Raw genomic sequence first — 23,978 nt, forward strand, 5'->3', positions numbered from 1 at the left:
CATTTAAAAAACCTATTAAATTCACTGAAAAAACCATAGGTTTCACACCAGTTATAGTTAGCTGGAAATTTTACTGACATAAAACCATTGAAATTCCCACGTTATAGTTAGTCGGACTCACTATAACTTGCGCGTGCAATGCACTGCTGATGACATCACATATTACATCACTCATGACATGGTCAGTGACATCACTCATGACATCACTGATGACACCATCCAGTGAATATGTGTCTTTCTGAAAAATAAATATTAGTGAGTTATGTTTAAATATTTAAATATATATATTAGTGTTTCACTTTGTGTATAAGTGGCTACATGTGTTGATAAGTAGCTACATGCGTATGTATATGGGTTATTAGATATTTTTATTAGTATCAGTATGAGTGTCTATATGGTTTGGTGGGGGTATTACTTAGCACATAGATGCATGAGTGACTGACTCTTTCTTTGTATGTGTTTTGAAGACAGCATATGTACAGGACTGTATGGGTGGATGAGTGTCTATATGTGTTTGTTAGTGAGTAAATGACTGTCTCACTAGTGTCTTTATCAGTAACTACATATGTTTTAATCTAGTATATATGAATATTGATGTATATAAGTGAGTATATGTGAGAGTAAGAGATTGTAAGAGTTCCTGTTTAAATAAGTATGTGTTTCTATAAGTGATTGTTTAAGAGAATAAATATGTGTAATTTTCAATAGAAGTAAGGTGGAAGTGTGTGTATAACTCTATATTCAAATAAATGGTTGTTCAATAGTTTATTTGCACGTGTGAATATGTGTGTGAGTAACTTTTGGATGAATGTCGGTGTGTAACAGGATGTATAGGTGTATCTCTTCATATGATGAGTGAGTATATGTATGAGTGACTATATAGAACTGTTGGTGAATGAGTGGATGTGTATATAGATAGTGGAATTACTGAATTGCTTGTTGTAACTGATATAGGTATCTCCATTTTTTTAAAAATTTCAGTTTCTATTTTTGAATATGTGTCTCAAGGGTTACATTATAGTGAAAGGAGGTCTGTCAATATGTCACAAGGATGGTGTCATGAGTGATGTCACTGACCATGTCATGAGTGATGTAATATGTGATGTCATCAGCAGTGCATTGCACGCGCAAGTTATAGTGAGTCCGACTAACTATAACGTGGGAATTTCAATGGTTTTATGTCAGTAAAATGTCCAGCTAACTATAACTGGTGTGAAACCTATGGTTTTTTCAGTGAATTTAATAGGTTTTTTAAATGCTAATTCCTAACTATAACTGGTGTGAAACCTATGGTTTTTTCAGTGAATTTCATATATATATATATGAACATGCACTCCAGCTTCCACAGCAAAACCACAGAAGAAGGCACGGACACGGGCCGCTCAGAATACGCCAACATTTATTGTCTCAAGTCACTCTCAACCCCCTAGGTAGGAGAGAGATGTGTTTCGGATTACTAGAAGCTTTTTTCAATCTGGCTGGTGCTTTTAAAATGGCAGTATATATAGTGACCATCCCACTTAAGGCACTGGTAGACATAGACAACATACTAACGAGTATTCGCTATCAGTGTAAACCCTTTACAGAATTCAAAAGAACCCTGAACATAAATGCCACCGATTTCATAGAAAGAATGAACAGTGGTGTGTCAATTGCATAGTGCAAATAAACAACTTCTATGAATTACTGTTGTGTTGCTTGCTAGGGTATGCGAAATTACAAACAAAATGTTACATCTCACCTGCCTTACTGAGAATACACAAAGCATAAAATAAGAACCACCATACTATCATAATAAGTCGCCTGAAAATTAAAATACAAATATAGCTCATTGTCTTTTTAAAATTGTCCTTTTGAAATGACCTCAAACGTAAAGTAAGCTCACAAGTTGCTGCAAAGTCTACCAGTGTTTGACTTCTGACCTCAGCTCTAGGAATAATGTTCTCATATTACATGCTGAAAATACTGTGATCTCAATTCAGTTCACCAGTGGCAACAAGGACAAGATGATAGCCACCGCACTACGGGAGTCAATTACATCCAGTGTATAACTATTGACATCAGTGTCAAACTCCTAGTGCGTGCTCTAATTCCTCTAGGACTAGACGTTTGCTAGTTGAAATTGGACAGCTTATACACAATGTCTGAGTCATAGATTATTTAAAACCGTCACACACACACACACATATATATATATATATATATATATATATATATATATATATATATATATATATAGATATATATATAGATATATATATATATATATATATATAGTATATATATATATATATATATATAGATAGATAGATAGATAGATAGATAGATAGATAGATAGATAGATAGATAGATAGATAGATAGATAGATAGATAGATAGATAGATAGATAGATAGATAGATAGATGCCCTCCTAGATACACTTGCCCTCATTGTTTTTGTCCTCAATACTTTTGCCACAATATTTTGGCCCAACGATATTTTCGTCCTCAATATTTTGTCTTACAACTGGCTTAGCAAGGTGTGGGTTGTGCTATTTATCAGAGATGTGTTATTAAAACACTTATCCAAGGGAAGTTATAGGAACTTTGATCGTGGGACAGCAGTCAAAGCCACATACTTTAATTCATGATTATAGCTCAGACTAGAACCTTCTCAATTAGAATACTGGGTCCCCTCTAGAAGAGTTTTTAAACATTTTACCCCTTTCATCAGAAGGCAGAGTTTCGCCTATTGGTATTCAGAAATTGAGCCAACTCTTCATCACATAAGATTAGAGTTTTGTTGCATACTTGGATTTCACCTGAGTAATCATCAAATTGTAATGTACCCTCATATATGAGGTTAGCGAGGTCTCTTGTTGTATTTGACTGTATTTGTCCTTTCTGCTTGCTTCAAGCTTTGTGAGTTTAGATATCTTTAATGCTTAAGTATGTTCATAGAATTCATGAGAGCAGGCTTGTTTTTCTCATCAAGCAATACTCTAGGAGAACTTAGGAGCCAATGAAGAGTCTTGCAGATGCCTGTGTGAGATGTCCATGTGCTCTTACACTGTTTCAGAACAAGGAGGAGAGATAGAATGGACACTTTACATGAAAGGATTTTAAGCCCTCACCCATGTGGTGCTTGTATGCTTACTCATGAGCCCACTCCTCACCCATGCTAAGGTGTTGAAACCTGGATGGACTCCCTATTACTTAGGGAGTTATTGTGACGCGCCCGTAGAATTTGAGAATCAGATTCCAGTGTATGGATGACAGAAGACCACTATCTCAAGATCTCGCTGATTTTTTAGTGGAGGAATGGGTTAAACAGAAAAAAACTAACCTCAGGGTAGACACTGTAAATGTTATTCTAGTCTCATGTAGATAAGTTAAGACAACAAGGGAATGTTTCCAACCTACCAGGTTTCTGCAAAAACCATGTGCCAATAACAGATATAAGGTTTTTGTAAAGGGGCAAGGTTCCTATGCTACACATCCTATAGTAACTATGGTAGGAGTTTCAAAAGAATATTTGTCTTCTAAAGACCCTAGGAGTGAAGGAAGAGCAGGTTGCTTGTTTGTTATATTAGCTTTGGGTGTGAGTTTTTATAGAGGTCTGAGGGTTGCGTTGGTGCGGTGAAAGTCAGGGCATTACAGAGCTGGCCTTGTCCAGTAGTGTTAAGATGGAGATCAAATCTTTTTCCATTTTAAAAGGTGCTGCACACAGTGCACAGAGTGATACAGTAGCGTTCCGTTCCTGATTAGTGCGTGGCTATAGTGTGGGATGGTAAGGATAACAATTAGGTGAATTATTAACTGTCAAATGAGCATTGAATACATTTAGCAAGACTTTCAAACTTCTTGTTAAATCAAGATAAATTATGATTGATGATTATGAGGAAGATTATGTGAGAATAGAGTAGTAGTGAAGAACAGCAAAAATCAGATAAGGTGCATGTTAGAACTGGGGTCTCTAGTTGGCAGAGGTAGGTACCTTTGTCCAAATAGGGACCCTTGCTTCTAGTCAGGGTAAGGGACTATACTTCTAAAATAACCCCTGCTCACCCCCATGGTAGCTTGGCACGAGCAGAAAGGCTTAGCTCAGAGGTAGTGTGTAAAGCATTTTTGAACACATACAGTAATACAGTGAAAACACTACAAATGGATGTAGCGTTCTAATCTAGGATCCTGATCGATACTGTGACCTTATGCCCCTATTCGGCTATAAATCCATTTATTCCCTATATTGGCATAACCGTTCAAGTGCAATATTCAGAAACTCGTCTCTGGCCTCACACGAACAGAGCCACATTCCAGAATAGCTTTCTCTGCCACTTCCTTTGCAACCAATTAGTGCAATGACATAGCAGAAGTTACTATCTGAGATTCCTAGATTAACACTCTGAGTTCTTCAACAAGATAAAAACTCAGCAAACCTGGAAATCCCCGCTTGCTGTGTTTTGATTAGTAATAGAACTCTAATGAGCACTGATAGACGATCACTTCCTTGTGACATCTTTATTGACGTCTTATGTCCAAAAACTTACGTCAAACAAGGCACCTTTCAGGTATAAATAATACCAACATTGCCTTAAGCAAACGCTGTCTGCTGTTCGCTGATGTTGCTGCTGTTTACGCTAATGCCATCGCTGAAGCTGATGCTGCCAGCTATCTCGCTGCTACTGAAGAAGCTGTCATGCTGATGATACCATAGCTGCTATCGCTACTGCTATCGCTGCTAACAAGCGAACGATGGTGTGGTGAACTTAGGAGCTGAACAGCCGTCCCCTGCCAGAGCCCAGCACAAGCTGCCCGCGGACGCTGCCCCTCCTCCTCCTCGACGCGCTGAAGAAGAGACGCTGTCTTTCTCCTGCAGAGAAATCCAGCTCTGGCGTTTCTAGTCTACCCTTGCGGGTGACTGGGATATCGAGCCCTGAGGGAGATACCAGACCTCCATCATTCTATTCCAGAGGTATGGTGTTGACTAAACCCTTGAGAGAGAATTCTTGAAGCAAACCTTGGCAAAACCACCTTAACTTAAAGCTACTTACTTACTCCCCTCCCAAGTATTAGGCTTAGGTCAGGTACACTGGGGTAGGCGTAGTTAGAAGCACCAGTTGAGTATTTTAGCCGAATGTATATATGAATGTATATATGTTTTATTCCTTTTAAACCATTGTATCGCTAAGAAACCATATCGATGCTTTTACAGTATTATTTCGCAATACTTATCTTACTGTACATACTTTTTATAATAACAAGTCTTGCAATTGTGGCAATTCATTTCTCTTGTATGAGAAGAAAGACTGTTCAATAAATGTTAACCTTTTATTGACAAACGCCCGTCTCTCTATTCTCTACATATTGTGAAAGTAATCTGCACCAACCTGACTGAGTTAAATAACTGTCTATTGTTTCACACGACCCTAGAGATTGACTCTTGATCTGAGGAGCAAAGTTGTCATGTTGCACGGTTGTTGGAAAACTGAATCCCTTCTTGTCTGTGCCAGGGAAGCTGATCACTTCCTATTTCAGTCAAGAAAGTTTCCAGTGACCTCTGAGCTTGTTGGTAACAAACCCAATTAAGTTTAGCATAGTCAGTAGAGGCCTGGAAGATCCGCACTTCTACGTCGATACTACTGTTTATGTTATTCCAATGCGCAGGGCCTATTGGGAAAATAGGAACTACACTACATGGCACCTAAACGTTTGGTAAGGCGATAAACTAACGCAAGACGTTAGAGTAACTCAGTCGTGCATATTTCACACAGACCCCTTTTCTCCCGTAAATACTCCAATAGACGTCTGGAGTGGATGAAAGGTTAAAATCCGCCCGACCTTAGTAGGAAGAGATTCCTATGTAAAGCTCTGGTTTATTCAACGTTGAAGGATACAGTGTTCCAAAATATTGTGCACCTAATCTTTGCCTCCTTGGAGACCTACTCTGCAAACCTTGCATTTATACAATGCCAGGAGAAAACGGAACCACTAGGGCCGCAGCAGATGCGACTCAGCAGGATCCCGACGACACTGAACCGGATGCAATTATCATCCCGGTACATTTAAGAAAATCTATAACTTTAAAACTTATAGAAAACGGACTGACACCAGAAGGTGGTACAGTAATCTTCGTGATAGAGGCACACGAATATCGGTAGACAGAGGTATTCTATTCATGGATAAATTTTCCAGCGGCAAACGCTAGAACAAAAGAGTTTCACTATTACAAAATAGAGAAACCTCCGGATGAGTACGCTCCTTTCGAGGAGACTGAAATCCCACTAAAATTCCAAGAGCACCTGCTCTGGTTTAATGGCGCCCTAAAACATAATGATCATATTACCAGGCTCGGTCCACTAGGTAGACCAGGAGCAACGTGGCCGGTTCTAGCCAGCTACACACCACATCCCGACATTGCAAAAATGTCTAGAGAAGAGCTATTAGTACAGCTAAAAACACTTATAAAAATACATAGGCAATTAGTCCAATATGTAATGCGGACTGCAACAGTCCAACCAGCTGTTAATATACCACAGCTGACCCCTCATCAGGGGAACACTAATATAATTACACCACAGAACATACAGTCATGTCTTGGTAAAACACCCATAAAACGGGAAAACAATTCCTTTCTGGTTAGCACAGAAAATCACTCAAATACAGGCAGTATTTCCAGATACTACCCCTATCGAGAAACACAGAATCTTGGCCATCTGCCTTCCTATGGGAATCGCACCACACGTGGAGGACTGTGACACTTGGGGTACAGTCTTTGCTTCCATTTACACAAAAACACATGGTGTTCCGTCTATGGCGGTAATACCAGATGTACTACGACAGATTCAAAATGAATACGGTCCTGAACCTGCTTTAACTCTTGGTATGAAATTACTGAGAGACTTCAAGCAGGTCTCGGCTATATTATTAGCCAATATAAAAGGAGAAGCAGCATCTGTGGCGATCCGCCAGAAGTTGAAGGAAACAGATATAACAGATCAGCCAATTGAGCTTGCCAAAATCATAGAAAAATGCTATGAAGAATTAGGTAGAGACAGCTTGGGTGGGAAACCAGTAAAGCCCCAACTGCTCGAAAATCCTGAAAAATTATTTATTAAAAATAATTTAAACACTCCTAAAAAGAACTGGGATGGAAATAAACAATCCACTCCCAAGGAAAAAGTTTTCCAGTCCAGAGGAAGGTCTCCTCGACGGAGGGAAAGAACTCCGACTCGAGAACACCATTCTCCCCAAAGGGAGCCCTCTGAGAAAAGATATAACCTTAGAAATAGGGATAATCTGAAAAAACCTGATAGATATCAAAGTATTGATACACGTCCCTCTCGATCTTTTTCGCAGAAATCGGAAAGAAGAGGACGGTCAGACCCAGGAGAGCACACCAAGTCCAAAGACAAGGAACCTGCTCAGAGTAAAAAATCTCAATTTCCAAAAAAGAAGGTAGCCAGTATTAGAGTAATCAACCATGCCGAGAATACTGAGGACACAATTGAAAAACGGGGAGTGGGCATTGACAATGTTGGACAGTGCAGCAGAAATCAGTATAGCCCGCAAGATCTTGATGAATCATCTGGAGACAGTGGACACGAATGAATACATTCAGGTTGAAACTGCCGACACCAGACTTAGCGAGCCCCATAAAATATACGAAATAACATTGCGTATAGAGGGTGATAAGACTAGGGAAATAAAGGGTCTATTTTGGTATAAACTCTCAAAAGGCTATGATATTCTGTTAGCTGAAAAAGATTGGCCCCCAGAGTTTGTCAGAGAGTGCCCTCGTGGCGAGGAAATGATTATGCCTGCCTTCTCGAATCACATTCCGATTCACAAAAAATATACTTATGCAAGGAAATGGGCAGTAGCCCAGGCACCGGCATTATATAAAAATCATGTAGGATGGGATGAGGACTCACCTCCTCACAAAATCCAGTTAAAAAGTGAACCAACTGCCCAACGGCAGTATCCCATTAAGCAAGAAGCTAAAAAACAAGTCAGGGAGATCTTAGATCAACTTGAATACCAGGGGTGATTGAAATATGCACCTCTCAAATGAACAATCCTTTGTTTCCTGTCTCCAAGCCAGACAATTCATATCGTCTAGTTTTGGACTACAGACACCTTAATGCATGTTGCAAAACTTTTGCAGTACAAAACTCGCATAGTGCAGCCCTAATGAATAACATAGTTAGGAAAAAATATAAAACGACATTAGACATATCTAATGGTTTCTTTTGTCGAAACATTGCACCAGAAAGCAGATACTTGACCGCTTTCTCAGCATTTGGGTCGCAGAAAAAATTCTGTCGACTCCCACAGGGGTTCAAGAACAGCCCAGGACTATTCTCAGCTAGGGTAACAGAGTTACTACAAATATATGATGATGAGGCATTATCTTACGTAGATGATATCTATCTCACAGACGACGACTTGGATACTCACTTGAAAAGAGTGAACACCATTATACTTGGGTTCGCAGCAGAGGGTTACAAATTCAACTTTAAAAAGTCTCGAATTGCCCATCTGACAGTACTATTCTTAGGGTACGAATTATCAAGTGAAGGAAAAAGCCAGGCGGACAACTTCTTAGAGAAGTGCGCTGTACTCCAAGCTCCAAAAACGCTGAAGAATTTACAATCCATACTAGGTTTTCTGAATTTCGGAAGAACTTACATTCTAAATTACGCAGAGAGGGTTAAACCTCTCTACGAACTAATTAAACCTGATTTTAAACAAATCAATTGGACTCAAAAACACACAGAAATGTTGAGATCACTGCAAACAGACATGTTAGCAAAAACAAAATTAGATACACGTGACAACACACGCGATCTTGTAATCCGAGTCATCCCAGGAAGATGCGGATTCACGTACCTGACCTCTAATGAGGGAGAAAAGGTACCAATTTCAATTAAATCTCACTTGTACACACAAGCAGAAAAAACATTCAGTCACACAGAAAGAACTGTGAAAGCAGTGCAAATTGCATTAGCAAATGAAAGAGAACTAGCACACGGCAAACGGATTAATATCCTCACAGCGGAATCCGCCTTCGAGGCGCTATTCAGCCCAGTAAACCTGCCTACAGTGTCACTGGATCCGAAATGGATACAGTATGTAGATTCTCTAGGAGCGGAAGATGTGAAATACTATTTCACCCCGCAATTCGAAGAACTGAATGATTTAGAATATGAAGAAGAATTTCCTCTGCCAATCGAACTTCTGCCTCTCCCACAATACACCTGTATAATCTATACAGATAGATTTGTACAGCATTTCAACGTAGAGAGCAAATCCTACGATGCAGCCTGTGCGATTGTTAAAGGTCTTTGGCTGTGGGGTAAATTCAGACCGGAAATAACAAAAACTGAATCAGTAAGAAACTGTTCGGCTCAGAGAGCTGAAATCAGATCTTTAAAGATGGTGCTCGAAAATGCAGAACGTGAATTCCCGACACTAATCGTGTGCGATTCTCATTTATGCGTCAACTCTTACAATAATAAACTGCAGAGTTGGATTGAAAACGATTACAAAGATGACACAGGTGCCACAATAAAGCATAAATTGCTCTGGAAACAGGTAGCTCTTTTACAGAAAGAACTACAAAAGACTCACGTGATACACGCACAGAGTCTTCAACGTGATGGCGTTCACGTTGCAGGGAATTCATTGGCTAATACAGCCACAGCGGAAGCAACTAAACCGGCTTCCGTAGCCACAAAAAAGCGTACTGAAAAATACATAGACGGGGAAACCATGCTGGCAGTAAAAACGACCGTAAAAGGCGACTGTGCAGCACTACCCGTGAACTATCCACTCAATTATGCATACGTAATCGATGCAAACTCCGTTCCTTTTGCTCGAATCCCTGGAGTGGGGGATAGGGTAATTCCAAACAGGGACCGGAGGGGCTTCCTATTACAGGAAGCACACATGGGGTTGGGTCTGAGACACCAAACAATCAGGGACTCTCTGAGAGAATTAGAATCAGAGTACTGGTGGCCGGAAATGAGTGAAGGTATTCATGAGTTTGCAAAAAACTGTGAAGACTGCAACAGAGATCGCAGTGAAGAACCGGCCAGTGTAGTGTCAGAAGCCCTAATAGAAAGCATTAGGCAATCTATCCGCGCTATCAAAAAAGAGAAACGCGTCCCATTGTACATCATTAAGGCTAAACACACTTAAAAAAATGTGGCCGCAGCGCTCGGCTGACGCTAGAACGGTTATAAAAGATCTGCGAGTCTTTATCGGCACATACGCAATTACCACGTTCCATTCTGACCAGGGTCCTGCTTTTAGCTCTCGAGCTTATAAGGAGGCCATGGCCAGCATGGGAATTGGGTTGCGGTATTCTTGTCCGTCGCACCCCGAAGGGAATAGTGTGGTAGAAAGAAAAAACCGAGACATAAAGCGATCTATAACAGCGAAGGTATTAGGTTCAGGCGCTGGGTGGGTCAAACATTTAATAAGTGTCCAGACCAGTCTTACCATTTGCCAAGAAAATCTCTAAAAGGTTTCAGCCCATACGAACTATTGTTCGGAATTAGAATGAGAATTCAGGACTTAGATAGTCAGGTATCAGTGGTACAAGATAAGAAAACAGACTTTGACATCAAAGATCGTTTGGCTGTTTTACAGGAACTGAATGAAACAAGAAAATCCTTAAGCAACATAAAGTGCAACAGCCAGATACCACTGACGAGGCACCACAAGCAACAGCCCCAGCAAGGCCTGTCTGGATTCCAAAGATTGGGGATCTAGTCAGAGAAAAAATCGCGGTGAAGAAGGAATTTGGGCCTTCTTACAGAAAAGCAGTACCTGTCTTGGCAGTCACCGGAACAAGATCAGTAGTACTACCGCCCCTTGCTGGTAAAAAGGAGAACAGAGTCGTATCTATCGACCTGGTAAAACCACAAGCATGTGGCCTATAATCAACAGTAGGCCCAGTGGACTCCTGAGAAACAACAGAATACCCAAACTTGCAACAATCCAAGAGGTTCAAACTGAAAGACTAATCACATTCGATCAGCCTGCAGTGCACAGAGAAGGACTATGCAATAATGCCATGGAACTCGTGCCTCTTGAGACACAGATTGAAACAGTTCATCAAGAAACACCAGTCTACAATAATGTGGCATCAGAAAGTGCTACCGAAAGACAGATTGAAAGAACAATCCCAACAATTGAAAGAACTGCCTCTGGTTATTTCATCGACTTCGACAACTTTTCCGAGGATCAAAGTAACCCCGAAGTGATGCCAGAAACAAAAAAGACTTTTAAAGAAAAAGCAACGGAACTCTTTCATCAACTAAAGGAAATCTACCTTATTTCCCCTTGGTTAGAGTTCTGGTTCGGTCTAGGTGTATTTTTCCTACTGCTTTGGCTCATCATGGTACTTTGTTTGGGAAAATTCATTGAGGGAAAATATAGTACAATGGACACAGCAAGTCAGAACATCAACCTAGTCCTCAAACCACACAGATCATCCCACGTGAAGAAAAGAGAACTGTCAACAGTAAATGTCACAGCCATTCCAATACCTGGTGGGGTAGTATGGGAGAAAACTGACTATGAGATCTATGGTCCGGTCGAGATCCTGAAGTATCCTCATCAACTGAAGGTTTCCTTAAGTGACTTTGTAAAACCTAGTACATTTTCTGATGATTGGGACTTTAACAGTATTAATGACATGATGTCTGATTTAGTAATGTCAGCTAGATTCACAGAACATGATTATTTACAAGGTTCATCTAGTTATGAGCAGACATTCTGCTACACACATTATGGCGATCATTATTTGTATAAATCTGCGCAGCCTAGAAATGTTTTTAAGTATAATCAATGGGAACATTGTGCTACACCACCTAAAAGTAGTTCTAAAACATTCTTTGAGAAATTCAAGTACTTCTCAGGGTTTAACACCAGTGATGCAGAAACGTTTTATTACAAACTGTTAGATAAAACAGGAATGAAAACAATGCTGACAAATTCTAAATTAATATATTCAGAAGCATTTTATGAAAAAATGATGACATTTGGTTTTGATTATTGGAAAAATAACATTGAAACAAAAACCATTTGGGGTACAAAAGATTGGCAGGTACAAGGCCTTGAAGCACTATTCACAACCTGCATGATACCTGAACAAATTATGTTTTTAAATGACACAATTCACCAAACATCCTGTCTTGGCCTAGCTAAGATCAAAGACCTTAACAAACCGTCTATTCCAAAGCCAATACCTGATAATGCAACAACAGATATTGAAATAGACGTAACTAAAATTTTACATTTTAACAGAACACATCCTGATTGGAAAAAGTGGTTAATCTGGCCTACTGACACAAACAACTGTCAAGATAGATTCCTGAACAAAACACAGGGGTTAAAAATGACCAGACAAGACCCTAGATACTCCCAGAGACAACATCCAGGGATAGTAACAACATACAGTGTAGGGAAACTCTGCCTCGAATGGCTAGGATCATCCACACTGGCTGAAATTAAGCAACACTTGTCTTTACTAAAAGATGGTGCTGATTTGCGCGATTTCATTCTTGGACCACGCAAACAGCGACAAAAGCGTTTCATAGCGACCAGTATCTATGCTGCGTACAACGAGGCTTGGAAAGTCACACAAATTGAAACAGCTGAAAAAATACGAGAAATTGATCGTATTAATTTGGAAAAATCACTTTCTGTAGTGGACAATGGGTTAATGACTCTGTCCTCCAGAATATATTTGTTGGACAATATTGTATCTTCTGCCTTTGACATAATAGACAGAGACTTGCTAATGTTACAGCATGGCCAATCTCAATTACGTTCTATTGTACAATTAGGCTGGACGCTGCAAAATCTTCGTTCAGGCTATGTGCCTTGGCGTTTAATCAACACAACGTCATTATTTTCCATTTTTAACCTTACTGATAAACAAATCAGTTTGGCATAGAAAGGAGCAGACTATACAATCCTGAGCATCGAAAAACTTGAGAGATTACCATTGACAATGTCAGAAAGTCCTGTCATTGAATGGATAATACACGGAATTATCACTATTCCGATAACAACTTTCCAATTTAAAAAGTGCCTTGAATACATACCTACCGGCCAGTATGAACGATTGGGTAAAGGATATGTAAAATCAGAATGGAAATTACCATACACACATTCATGCTATAGTGACAGCGACAAAAATGTATTTCTTAGTGGTGAAAACTGTAAACATTCACTAAGCGGTATACTTTTGTGCCAGGGTATTAATTTACACGGAGCCTGTGAAGGTAATTCTAACAACCTTTCATGCCACCAGCTTGTCACACCTGCAACGCAGATAGAGCCCTTCTTTATGCAACTTTCGAATGGGAGTTACATTCTAAGAACGGATCACAGATGTTGTGGCCTTGTTCCAGGTAAAAGTTATCTCGTAAGCGTAACATCCATGGTCAAATGCTGTATGCAAGCATTGTTCCCGAGCGGGCCTGGAGACACAGAGACTCCCATCTGGCCTCGTCTGCATTTCTCTTCTATACGAATTGATACTTTAAGCAAAATGAAATCTGTGCTTTTACAGACAACAGTGCCCATAACGTCATCCAAAGAGACGTATGATCTTCTAGTTGCAAGGACAGCTACGGAGGTTCATGACCTTTTATCAACAAATTGCCCCGTGCATTTCGTAGAAATGCTTATCCAACTCCTTAACATGTCTAGTGCCACAGGCATCCCAGGCATATTTAAGACGATTGTTACGGGACTGCTAACACCATTTAAAGCAATTCTGGGAATCGTTCCAAATTTTGTCCACTCTGTTTTTGACGGCATACCCCTATTTTTGGGACTTGTAGCAGGGATTTTATTTTTGACCCTCCTGCTTCGTTATGGCAAGCCACAGCTCAGACATGACTCCTATGGGAATGGAAGAAACAATCCTAGCAATGCGCTACCGGGACAGAATAACTAGAGTCCTTGGATTGGCCAGGCTGAGAGTTCTAAACATGACCTGGTTCCTTTCATTCAGACCGATATGGCAATCCTGCATCTTACCTGTACTTCGATGTATGCTATGCTGAGATGAGTGCGTGTTGGACATCTGTCTTTCACTTCCATCAGCAGTACCAATGGATATCGATACTTTGCTCAGTCCGATAACGGCTCACGCATTGTGTTGTCCCCAGCGGCTACCAATCCTGATGACGGCATTCGTTGAGACTCCTGTGCTACGACTAGGTGGTAACAGTGGAGCGAGTGACAAAAGCAACATCATCCAGGTACGACCATCTGTGAGCATTGCTGATCCCGACTTTGATGACAGCAATCATTCTCACACCTGCCAAGTTACAGCACTATCGAATTTGGTCGAACTGTCACCTGATTTTGTAGACCAATTCTTTGAGAGCCTGTCTGATATGATGTTCTCACCCGAACAGAAACAATAACTTAGAGAAGCATTCCGACACACAGCGTTCCCATGAACTCTGAATTCGGCCTTCAGTTTTGAACAACAAAAACTGCTAAAAGCGTTGGAACTCTATTTTCCCCGTTCAAGCATTAATTCTTTTGAATTGAACACTTTTTTAATATTCACCCCTTTTTGGCACGAAAAATTCTTTGCTTAAAGTAAAACTATTCATAGAGAACAGAAGCCTCAACTTCTATTTCTAAACACATCTAGAGACATAATAACTTTACACCAGCCTCTGGCACATTTATTGCAATGCATTTATATGTGATGAAATTATCTCGCCCTTCTTCTGTTTCAGAGATATTTCATGTGTAATTCTTTTTGCATAATCGTTCATTGATTTCATATGCTATAATTTTTGAATGATTTCTATGCTTCAAAAACGTACAGTACCTAAATTTTCACGTATTACAAATACGCCTATTTCAAATGCACATATGTATTTTGGGGTGGGCAATGTTACACATGCATCGTATTGCTCTAGTTTTAGTAATTAGATGGACATGAATTCGTGGAGTGGGTGTAGCGTTCTAATCTAGGATCCTGATCGATACTGTGACCTTATGCCCCTATTCGGCTATAAATCCATTTATTCCCTATATTGGCATAACCGTTCAAGTGCAATATTCAGAAACTCGTCTCTGGCCTCACACGAACAGAGCCACATTCCAGAATAGCTTTCTCTGCCACTTCCTTTGCAACCAATTAGTGCAATGACATAGCAGAAGTTACTATCTGAGATTCCTAGATTAACACTCTGAGTTCTTCAACAAGATAAAAACTCAGCAAACCTGGAAATCCCTGCTTGCTGTGTTTTGATTAGTAATAGAACTCTAATGAGCACTGATAGACGATCACTTCCTAGTGACATCTTTATTGACGTCTTATGTCCAAACACTTACGTCAAACAAGGCACCTTTCAGGTATGAATATTACCAACGTTGCCTTAAGCAAACGCTGTCTGCTGTTCGCTGATGTTGCTGCTGTTTACGCTAATGCCATCGCTGAAGCTGATGCTGCCAGCTATCTCGCTGCTACTGAAGAAGCTGTCATGCTGATGATACCATAGCTGCTATCGCTACTGCTATCGCTGCTAACAAGCGAACGATGGTGTGGTGAACTTAGGAGCTGAACAGCCGTCCCCTGCCAGAGCCCAGCACAAGCTGCCCGTGGACGCTGCCCCTCCTCCTCCTCGACGCGCTGAAGAAGAGACGCTGTCTTTCTCCTGCAGAGAAATCCAGCTCCGGCGTTTCTAGTCTACCCTTGCGGGTGACTGGGATATCGAGCCCTGAGGGAGATACCAGACCTCCATCATTCTATTCCAGAGGTATGGTGTTGACTAAACCCTTGAGAGAGAATTCTTGAAGCAAACCTTGGCAAAACCAACTTAACTTAAAGCTACTTACTTACTCCCCTCCCAAGTATTAGGCTTAGGTCAGGTACACTGGGGTAGGCGTAGTTAGAAGCACCAGTTGAGTATTTTAGCCGAATGTATATATGAATGTATATATGTTTTATTCCTTTTAAACCATTGTATGGCTAAGAAACCATATCAATGCTTTTACAGTATTATTTCGCAATACTTATCTTACTGTACGTACTTTTTATAATAACAAGTCTTGCAATTGTGGCAATTCATTTCTCTTGTATGAGAAGAAAGACTGTTCAATAAATGTTAACCTTTTATTGACAAACGCCCGTCTCTCTATTCTCTACATATTGTGAAAGTAATCTGCACCAACCTGACTGAGTAAAATAACTGTCTATTGTTTCACACGACCCTAGAGATTGACTCTAGATCTGAGGAGCAAAGTTGTCATGTTGCACGGTTGTTGGAAAACTGAATCCCTTCTTGTCTGTGCCAGGGAAGCTGATCACTTCCTATTTCAGTCAAGAAAGTTTCCAGTGACCTCTGAGCTAGTTGGTAACAAACCCAAATAAGTTTAGCATAGTCAGTAGAGGCCTGGAAGATCCGCACTTCTACGTCGATACTACTGTTTATGTTATTCCAATGCGCAGGGCCTATTGGGAAAATAGGAACTACACTACATGGACACCACACCAGTTTAGAAAAATAAGTAATCTTTACTAGTCTTAACACAAGACCAAACGACAAAAATCCACAATACTGTAATCAAAAATAGACTTTAAAATGGTAGAAAATAGCTTAGTTCAATGTAGATGGTGAATACAACACTTTACTCTCAAAGTACCTTAGATGCGTCACGCAAACAAACAAAAGGGTCGCAGGGAAGTTGATGCGCCGTTCCTTACACTCAGGGAGGTGGATGCATCGGTTCCTTACTGCTGCGCAGGGGAGGTGATGAGTCACTTCCTTACTGTGTGGGGTGTTGATGTGTTGTTTCTTACTGCGTCCCGGTGATAATGCGACAAGATGATGCTTCGATGCGACGGGACGATCCGGTGCGATGCGAGAAAATTGCATCTTTATGCGATGCAACAATGTTGGATGCGATGCGTGCACGCCCAACAGCCGTGCAGCGAATTCAGTAACTTCTGAGCCGCGACAGGCCCTACGACACTCTTCTCCATTGGTGAGACAGTGACCTCTACAGAAGCGACAGGCTTCGTCAGTGATGTGACAGCGAACAGCTGTGGTGGCGGCACGCTTCTTCGACGATGCGACGGCAACTGCTGCGGCGGCAACACACTTCCCCTTGTTGAGTTGCGCTTCCAGCTCCCAGCAACACACAGTCTTCTCAGAGGGCCCAAAACAAGAGTAGGCACAAAGTTTCTTTTCTCCTTTCCTTGGCAATAAATTACCAGTCTCCTCCTTCAGCTTCCGTGGTTCTTCCCCTTGGCAAAGGTTCTTCTTGATTCCCAGAAGTGATCTAAAATTCTGGGGTCTGGGTCCCCCTTTTTTATACACACAAATCATTTGTCTCCGAAGGCAGAGAGTTTGTACCTAGTCCAAACCAGATCTGGGTGCACTCTGCCAGTGCACAACTTCTTCCTTTGTCAGTGTGGGCCGGGGTCATCAGACGCACCACAGGAGGTGGAGCCAGCATTGTAGAAGGCAGGCACAGCTCTATTCAGGCCCAGTTGGTGCTCCTCCCACCACTCCCAATGCAGATAGGTCTATTCAGCCAGTGCTGACTCACCCTGATTCCTGGAGCCATCTCAGCCTCTGTCACTCACAAACCAGACATGGAATACACAAACCTAGCAGAGGCAGGCTGGATGGTTAGGCAAGAAAATACCTACTTTCTAAAAGTGGTATTTTCAAGCACAGAATGATAAAACCAACTTCGCTAAAACATGCATTTTATCATTCTGAGTTCAGGCATACTCATTTCATTTTTCTACCATGTTCCCTGGGTCAGTTAGGATTATAAGATGTTATAATCAAACTAACCATTCTGACCTATGGAAACAGGTAGCCCTGCAATAGTGAAAAACGAAATTGGCTGTAATTCATTATCAAGACATGCCACACACATCAGGGCATATCCTACCTTTTGCCTGCAATGCACCCTGCCCATTGGGGTACCTTTGGCCTACCTTACGGGTTACTAACATGTAGAAAAGGGAAGGTTTAGGGACTGGCAAGTGGGTGCACTCGCCAAGTCGGCATGGCAGTACTAGACTGCACACAGGCTCTGCAATGGCAGGCCTGAGACACACTTTACATGCTGCTTTGGTGGGTGGCACAATCAGTGCTGCAAGCCCACTAGCAGCATTTGATCTACAGGCCCTGGGCACACACGGTGCATTGTACTAGGGTCTGACAAGTAAATCAAATAAGCCAATCATGGAGTCACTAATGTATTACAACAATTTACCATATGGAGCACTTGCACTTGGGCACTGAATAGCAGTGGCAAAGTGCCAAAAGCATCTAGACCAGCAAAAACGTAGCAAAACATAGGAGGCAACAGTGAAAAAACGGAAGGGAGACCCACGACAATGGTACCAGGTCTAACAGTGCAGTAAAGGTCAGGGAAAATACATATGTCAGGAAAGATTGAACATGCATGTGACTACCTACGAATAAATTAATAGAACGGACTGAGATGTAGATGAGACATTTGACTAAAGAACAACTTCTCCTGCTAGTGTTATGATATATGTTTTGTATAGTCCTGTGATATTTGACCTTCTAAAAGCTAAAATCATGTTAAGTTTTTTAAAAGACTACGATATTTGCAAATTCCCTCCATTGAAAATAATTGCATGTAAATTAAACTCCTACACATTTAAGGTGGATATCCTGAAAGCTTGATTGGATTTTAAGCGTCCAGTCCTAGTTTAGAATGTTACATCTTCATTAGTATCCAATCAACATGGTTTTAGGATAGTGATACTTGAATGGGTATTGCTTGCTTTAATGCAGTTTCAAGGTGCATTATATCGAGGTTAGGAAAGCTGCTTAGAAACTGACAGAGCTGGTTCTAAAGTAAGTAATTATAGGCCTGTGCGTAGGGCACCACCAGCATGGTGGCACCAGATCTTTTTGTACGAGGATTTACAGTGACTAAATTGCTGGCAAGGGAAGAAGCAAACATCTCTTTATGGCAAATATCTCTTTAATGAGTACTGCAAAGCCTCTGGCATCTGCTCAGATGACGGTGATGACACAGAATGTAGCTTCTCTCTCACTTGCTACAGCCCTGTACTACCGGCTAGACATCACTTCGTAGTACAGGTTTCGGCAAGCTTTTAGGGGACTGTGGGGCAAATTACCAAGCAATAGCGATAATTATCGCTATTGCTTGGTTAGAGACAACAATTTACCGCTGAGCTGCAGCGATTTTTACCGCAAATAAACCTTGGTATTACCAAGGTTTATCGCAAATGCGATAAAAATCGCCGCAATGCATGAATATCGCTGAAAAGTCCGCGATATTCATGCATTACCGAGCTAATGCTCTTAGCCATGTTATCCACCTCCCATTGGATAACATGGCTAAGAACTGCTCAGGGCAGGTGTTAGCTTTTGGAGATATTCGCGCTTAGCGCGAATATCTCCAAAAGTTGGTAATAGGAGATAGCGATGTTAGCGACTGTTTTCAGTTGCTAACATCTTGGCACGCCCACTTTGCATGTCATTAGTGATAAATATCACTGACATGCAAAGTGGGGCCCAAGATGGTCGCTATCTCCTACTAGCTGTCGCTAACTGGTGTTAGCGACAGCTAGGTAATAGGGAGATAATTTTATCTCTGCTTTCTTGGCTTTTAAAGCCAAAAAAAGCGGAGATAAACCCCCTTGATAATATGCCCCTGTATTGCTTCTTTGTTCGCCTTAGTGGATTAAAAACAATAAAAAAATGATACAATTCTATTAGTAGCTTTGAAGTTCGACTAAAAAAACAAACAGCAAACTGTAAAGGAATTTGTGAAATAAAAGAATACAGTGGGAGCCTTTTTTCATATTCATGTAGATACTGTTGTGAATGCCAAGTCACTCATCGCCACACGAATAACTAATGTGTAATCTCTTTTTCAGAGCGCACTGGCTTCACAATCCGCCCCGTGGCTGGATACCTGTCTCCCAGGGACTTCTTAGCTGGATTGGCCTTCCGCGTGTTCCACTGCACTCAGTATGTCAGACACAGCTCTGACCCCCTGTACACCCCGGAGCCGTGAGTAATCCCGCTTTCGCTTCTAATCCCGCTCAGCCTTCCTAACAGTACGAAAACAATGCTGTACAGGATGTTGTGCTCAGGGCACAGACATAAGAAGTGATATTATACTGAGACTGACTGGTCAGCAGTGGACATTGCGTTACAGTTATTTGTTGCCTTTGTTAAGGGTAGATGAATCAGAGCTGAAGGCTGAAAAGTCTTTGGGAGCTAAAAGGGAGTGTCAGTGAGGCAGTGAGAAAGCCAGGTTAAGTGATGGAAATAGTGAGAATTGTAAGTATGTACTGATTTTCGCCCTTTCGCAGCACTATCCGCACATTTGTTGGACACTGCCAGAGATTATGTCTAAAAGGAGTATGTAAGGTTGTCCCAGTCTCAGTGGATAGGTCTGCGGTGGTCCATGGTCCTTCTAAATAGGTGGGAAAGCATCTCAGAAATGTGGAGTCGGGGGACCCCTGCCGAAGAGTGAGATTGTCGTGATGTGATGTTCGATGGGGGTTCTGCCCCTTTGTGTAAAGCAGGTTGGTCCCGTCGAGTTGTTTTAGCTTGGACAGTCTTCTGTGGTCTGGGTCCCGAGGTTCCCCCCATGCTTGTGCTGATTGAAGTCTGGCCTGCAAGAGAGGTGTGAGTGCCTGGATTCGAGTAGATGATTTAGGGTGTTGGCGGGGAAAGCTTTCATTACCCCTTGCATCTTTAATTTGAAAATGCTCCTAAAAAAGCCTTAGATTTCTTTTTTTTAAAAACATGCTAAGATTAGGCATTGCCCAATCTGGTCAGGAATTCTGAAAAGTCCAAGTTCCCTTCTAGGTGGATTTTAAATCTGTGAAGTAAAACTACTAGCCTGACACTAGTTGACATTATTTCTTTGGCACTGCTACTAATAGTTGAAATGTATTCAGTGCTGGTCTGGGAACACAGAGCTGCCCTAGTGGCATGTATATTCAACAACCACAATAGTGCACCCAGTGAGTGCAGATAAATGGAAATCCCAACACCTCACTTTTGAGGTGCCTAAAATAAATGGAGCGCTTGAACCCCTACAACCTGCATGCATCAAATATATTCAGGTGCTGTGAACCGCTATTTATAAATCTGATATAAAAGCATACATGTACTTTGATGCCTTTGTGTCTAATCCTGAACTACATTGTTACAGTTTTTCTAGCACTAAGCCATCTTCCAAATGGAATTTCATGCTTTGTTCACGTTCATGCTATCACAGACTGTTGATATTTGATTTTACCTGCTTTTTGTTTCATTGCCTAACAAAAGCATTGCATCATGCTACTGTATTCTCTTTACCTGTCCCCAGTGCCATGTCATAAACATAAGCCATACGAAAATAAAGAATTGAAAGCCGTAGCTTTCAAACATGGTCTTTACCTCAAACAAACGGTGGGAAATAAAGATGGCTATGAGTGGGGAACACCTGTAGGCGATCTGATTCAATCATGGCACATGGTCAGGCAAGCACTGCTGTAATTCTCTCAGAAGGGCACTGGTGAAGGCAGACATGCGCACAGTGCACATATGGCACCGCCTCTACTGCTGATAGGCTTCAGTAGCCTAGATGCACACAACACTGCAGCAGGTGACGTACAGGGGTGTGGTTTGCACCCGTGCTCACTTAGGTGACCTGCTTAGTGATTGGCTGTTGCCGTGCAGTTTGTACAACAATCTGTTGCCCAGCATCTCTCTCTATGGCGCACCAAGAGCCCGAAGAGTGAACCGCGCACCATTTAAAACAGCAAGTGGCTTGACTTACTTCTAGTACCAGGGGAATAAGTGCGGAAAATTGGTGCCTTGCTGCGCCCTGAAAGTATGCAGTCGTCTGCAAACAGCATTGTATGCAGTGCAGTGGAACTCCGTCCACTGTTCAATTTAAAGCAATTAGTCTTAGAAACAACATGATTGCCTGGTCTTACATTTATCAAACCATGACAAAGTCACTTTAAATACCTTAAGGGTAGGCTGTCAGTCAGTCATGCAACACCCACAGGGCGAAAAGGGCTTTAGTCGGCCACCCCGCCCCTCCATGGTCGTGTGACTCAGCTCAGGCTGCTGTAGGCTGTGCTGGGCAGTGTCCGGAGTCTTATCCCCGGCACGCCCGAGATGTGCACAGGTGTTTAAAGACAATTTTCATATTTCCATACCTTTGTAAACTGGTTACCGAGGCTTAGTTTTTTTTGCTGGTTCCAGTAACCCCTGGGCCCCAACTCTGTCTATTCCTTACATTTATATTTCACTGCTGCAGTGTGAGAATGCAGTTCATGAAAAGCAATATAAAGTAGGGTTGCCAAAAGAGAAATGTCAACCATGTGTTAAAGAGTCTGCAAAGGCCTCGTCTTGACACTAAATAGGGTTATAAATAAAAAAGTATGGATTTATTTGTAATGTGACTGTTTGTCTTTGTTCCCTTTAATTATCAGTCAAGGATCATTCAGGCAACCCTAGAACACAATTAAAAGTGCTTTCTATTTATATTTGCTGTTCGAGGTATGCACAGATAAGTGCTGAAAATACAGCTTTAGGCGACAGTGGAGACTCCGTATTTTTGTACCGTCTGTGACATCAAAATAATGAGCTGGCAACTCTGATCATAAGACTGGAAGTGTGTTGCAGGATCAGCACGTTATTTATTTCCTCCACCCTTGATCCCTGATTAATGCCTTGATAGCAATAGTTTAACTTATATCTGAAACACTACGCCAGTGTCAATAACATGCTGAGTTACTTCAAGTGTTTGGGAATGCACCCTGCATTCAGACAACTCACTAATAATTAGTTATGGATTTCTAGCCTGGACCTAATCTCTAAAAGGGGTCTGGCTATTGTAGATAGTCAGAGGCACAACATAAATTTAGACTCTGCACTTGCAGATCTAAGGCAATGCATTTCTCCAAATATCTGAATTTACATAACACTCAAAGGGGCTTGATTCACCAAGCCATTTTAGGCTAGAAATGTATGATTATGGACGTAAATTATTGCACTTATACTAGTCAGATATCCAAAAAATAATATCTACTAGGGTTAAAGGCATTTGTTACTGCATAATTGTGTGTCACAATTACACAAATGTCAAAAAGCACTGAACATTTTCTCTGGATCCAACATGGTAGAGATACACTCTTCTATCTCTAACCACTTCTACAGTGACCAACAAATACAAAAGGATATGAGGCTATGATGACCAGTGGAAGATACAAGGGAAAGGAATGTGGGTAAGAGAGAAAAAAGCCACTGGACTCCACCACTCTGACTCATCACTTCTATGGAGCATGTATGTCTTGATAGACTACTGAGTGTTTTAGCAATCTCACTGTGTAACCAACTCTCTGTATTTTGGCTCACTGGTTAGAGGCGGCAGACCCGAGAGCAGAGGACGGCCCGGGACCAGGGTTCGATTCCCGACGCGGCAGGTTTCTGGACCAGGGTCAGCGGACTCGATAATTCTCTCGCCTCGGTGCCCACTCTGATCTGCGATCACACTCGGCAACTCTGGGCACTAGCTTGCCTCATCTTCACTAATGGCCCCACCAGACCGCCGGGGATGCCTGGTCTCACCCTGGAGATACCCCTTAAGGGACCATCTCTCAGGGAAGCCAGGAAGGGTTTCGCAGCGGTCGAAGCGCGGAGGTACCCCTTCGGGAGTGATTCCAGCTCTATATAAGCACACAATTAATTAATTAATTAATGGAACTTGTAATTTCTGAAACTTAAGCTTCGTCCACTTGCACTGTCAGTGTTAGTTGAGTGATAATGTAGATTTTTCTAGTATTCATGACGGAAAATCTTAATTTTATTAAAGACACGGAGGCGAGTATTATGCTTTCTAATCTTGCATTTAATTGCACAGCAGCCAAGATAAGCAAAAACTACAGTTCCCAGAGGGCCAGAGAACAACTGGGCC

The 23,978-nt window shown here is 41.5% G+C and overlaps 1 protein-coding gene across 2 annotated transcripts in view; it reads left to right on the top strand.

Moving 5' to 3' along the window:
- The window catches only part of TPH1 (tryptophan hydroxylase 1), a 391,357-nt gene that overhangs the window by 297,653 nt on the left and 69,726 nt on the right, over positions 1-23,978 (top strand). For both annotated transcript variants that reach the window (XM_086956069.1, XM_086956070.1), the window contains one exon: positions 19,930-20,065. In XM_086956069.1, the coding sequence (XP_086812195.1) occupies positions 19,930-20,065 (136 nt within the window). The remainder of the gene's footprint in view (positions 1-19,929; positions 20,066-23,978) is intronic.

This window comes from Lissotriton vulgaris, chromosome 2_1 (assembly GCF_964263255.1).
Source record: "Lissotriton vulgaris chromosome 2_1, aLisVul1.2, whole genome shotgun sequence".
Lineage (NCBI taxonomy): Eukaryota > Metazoa > Chordata > Amphibia > Caudata > Salamandridae > Lissotriton > Lissotriton vulgaris.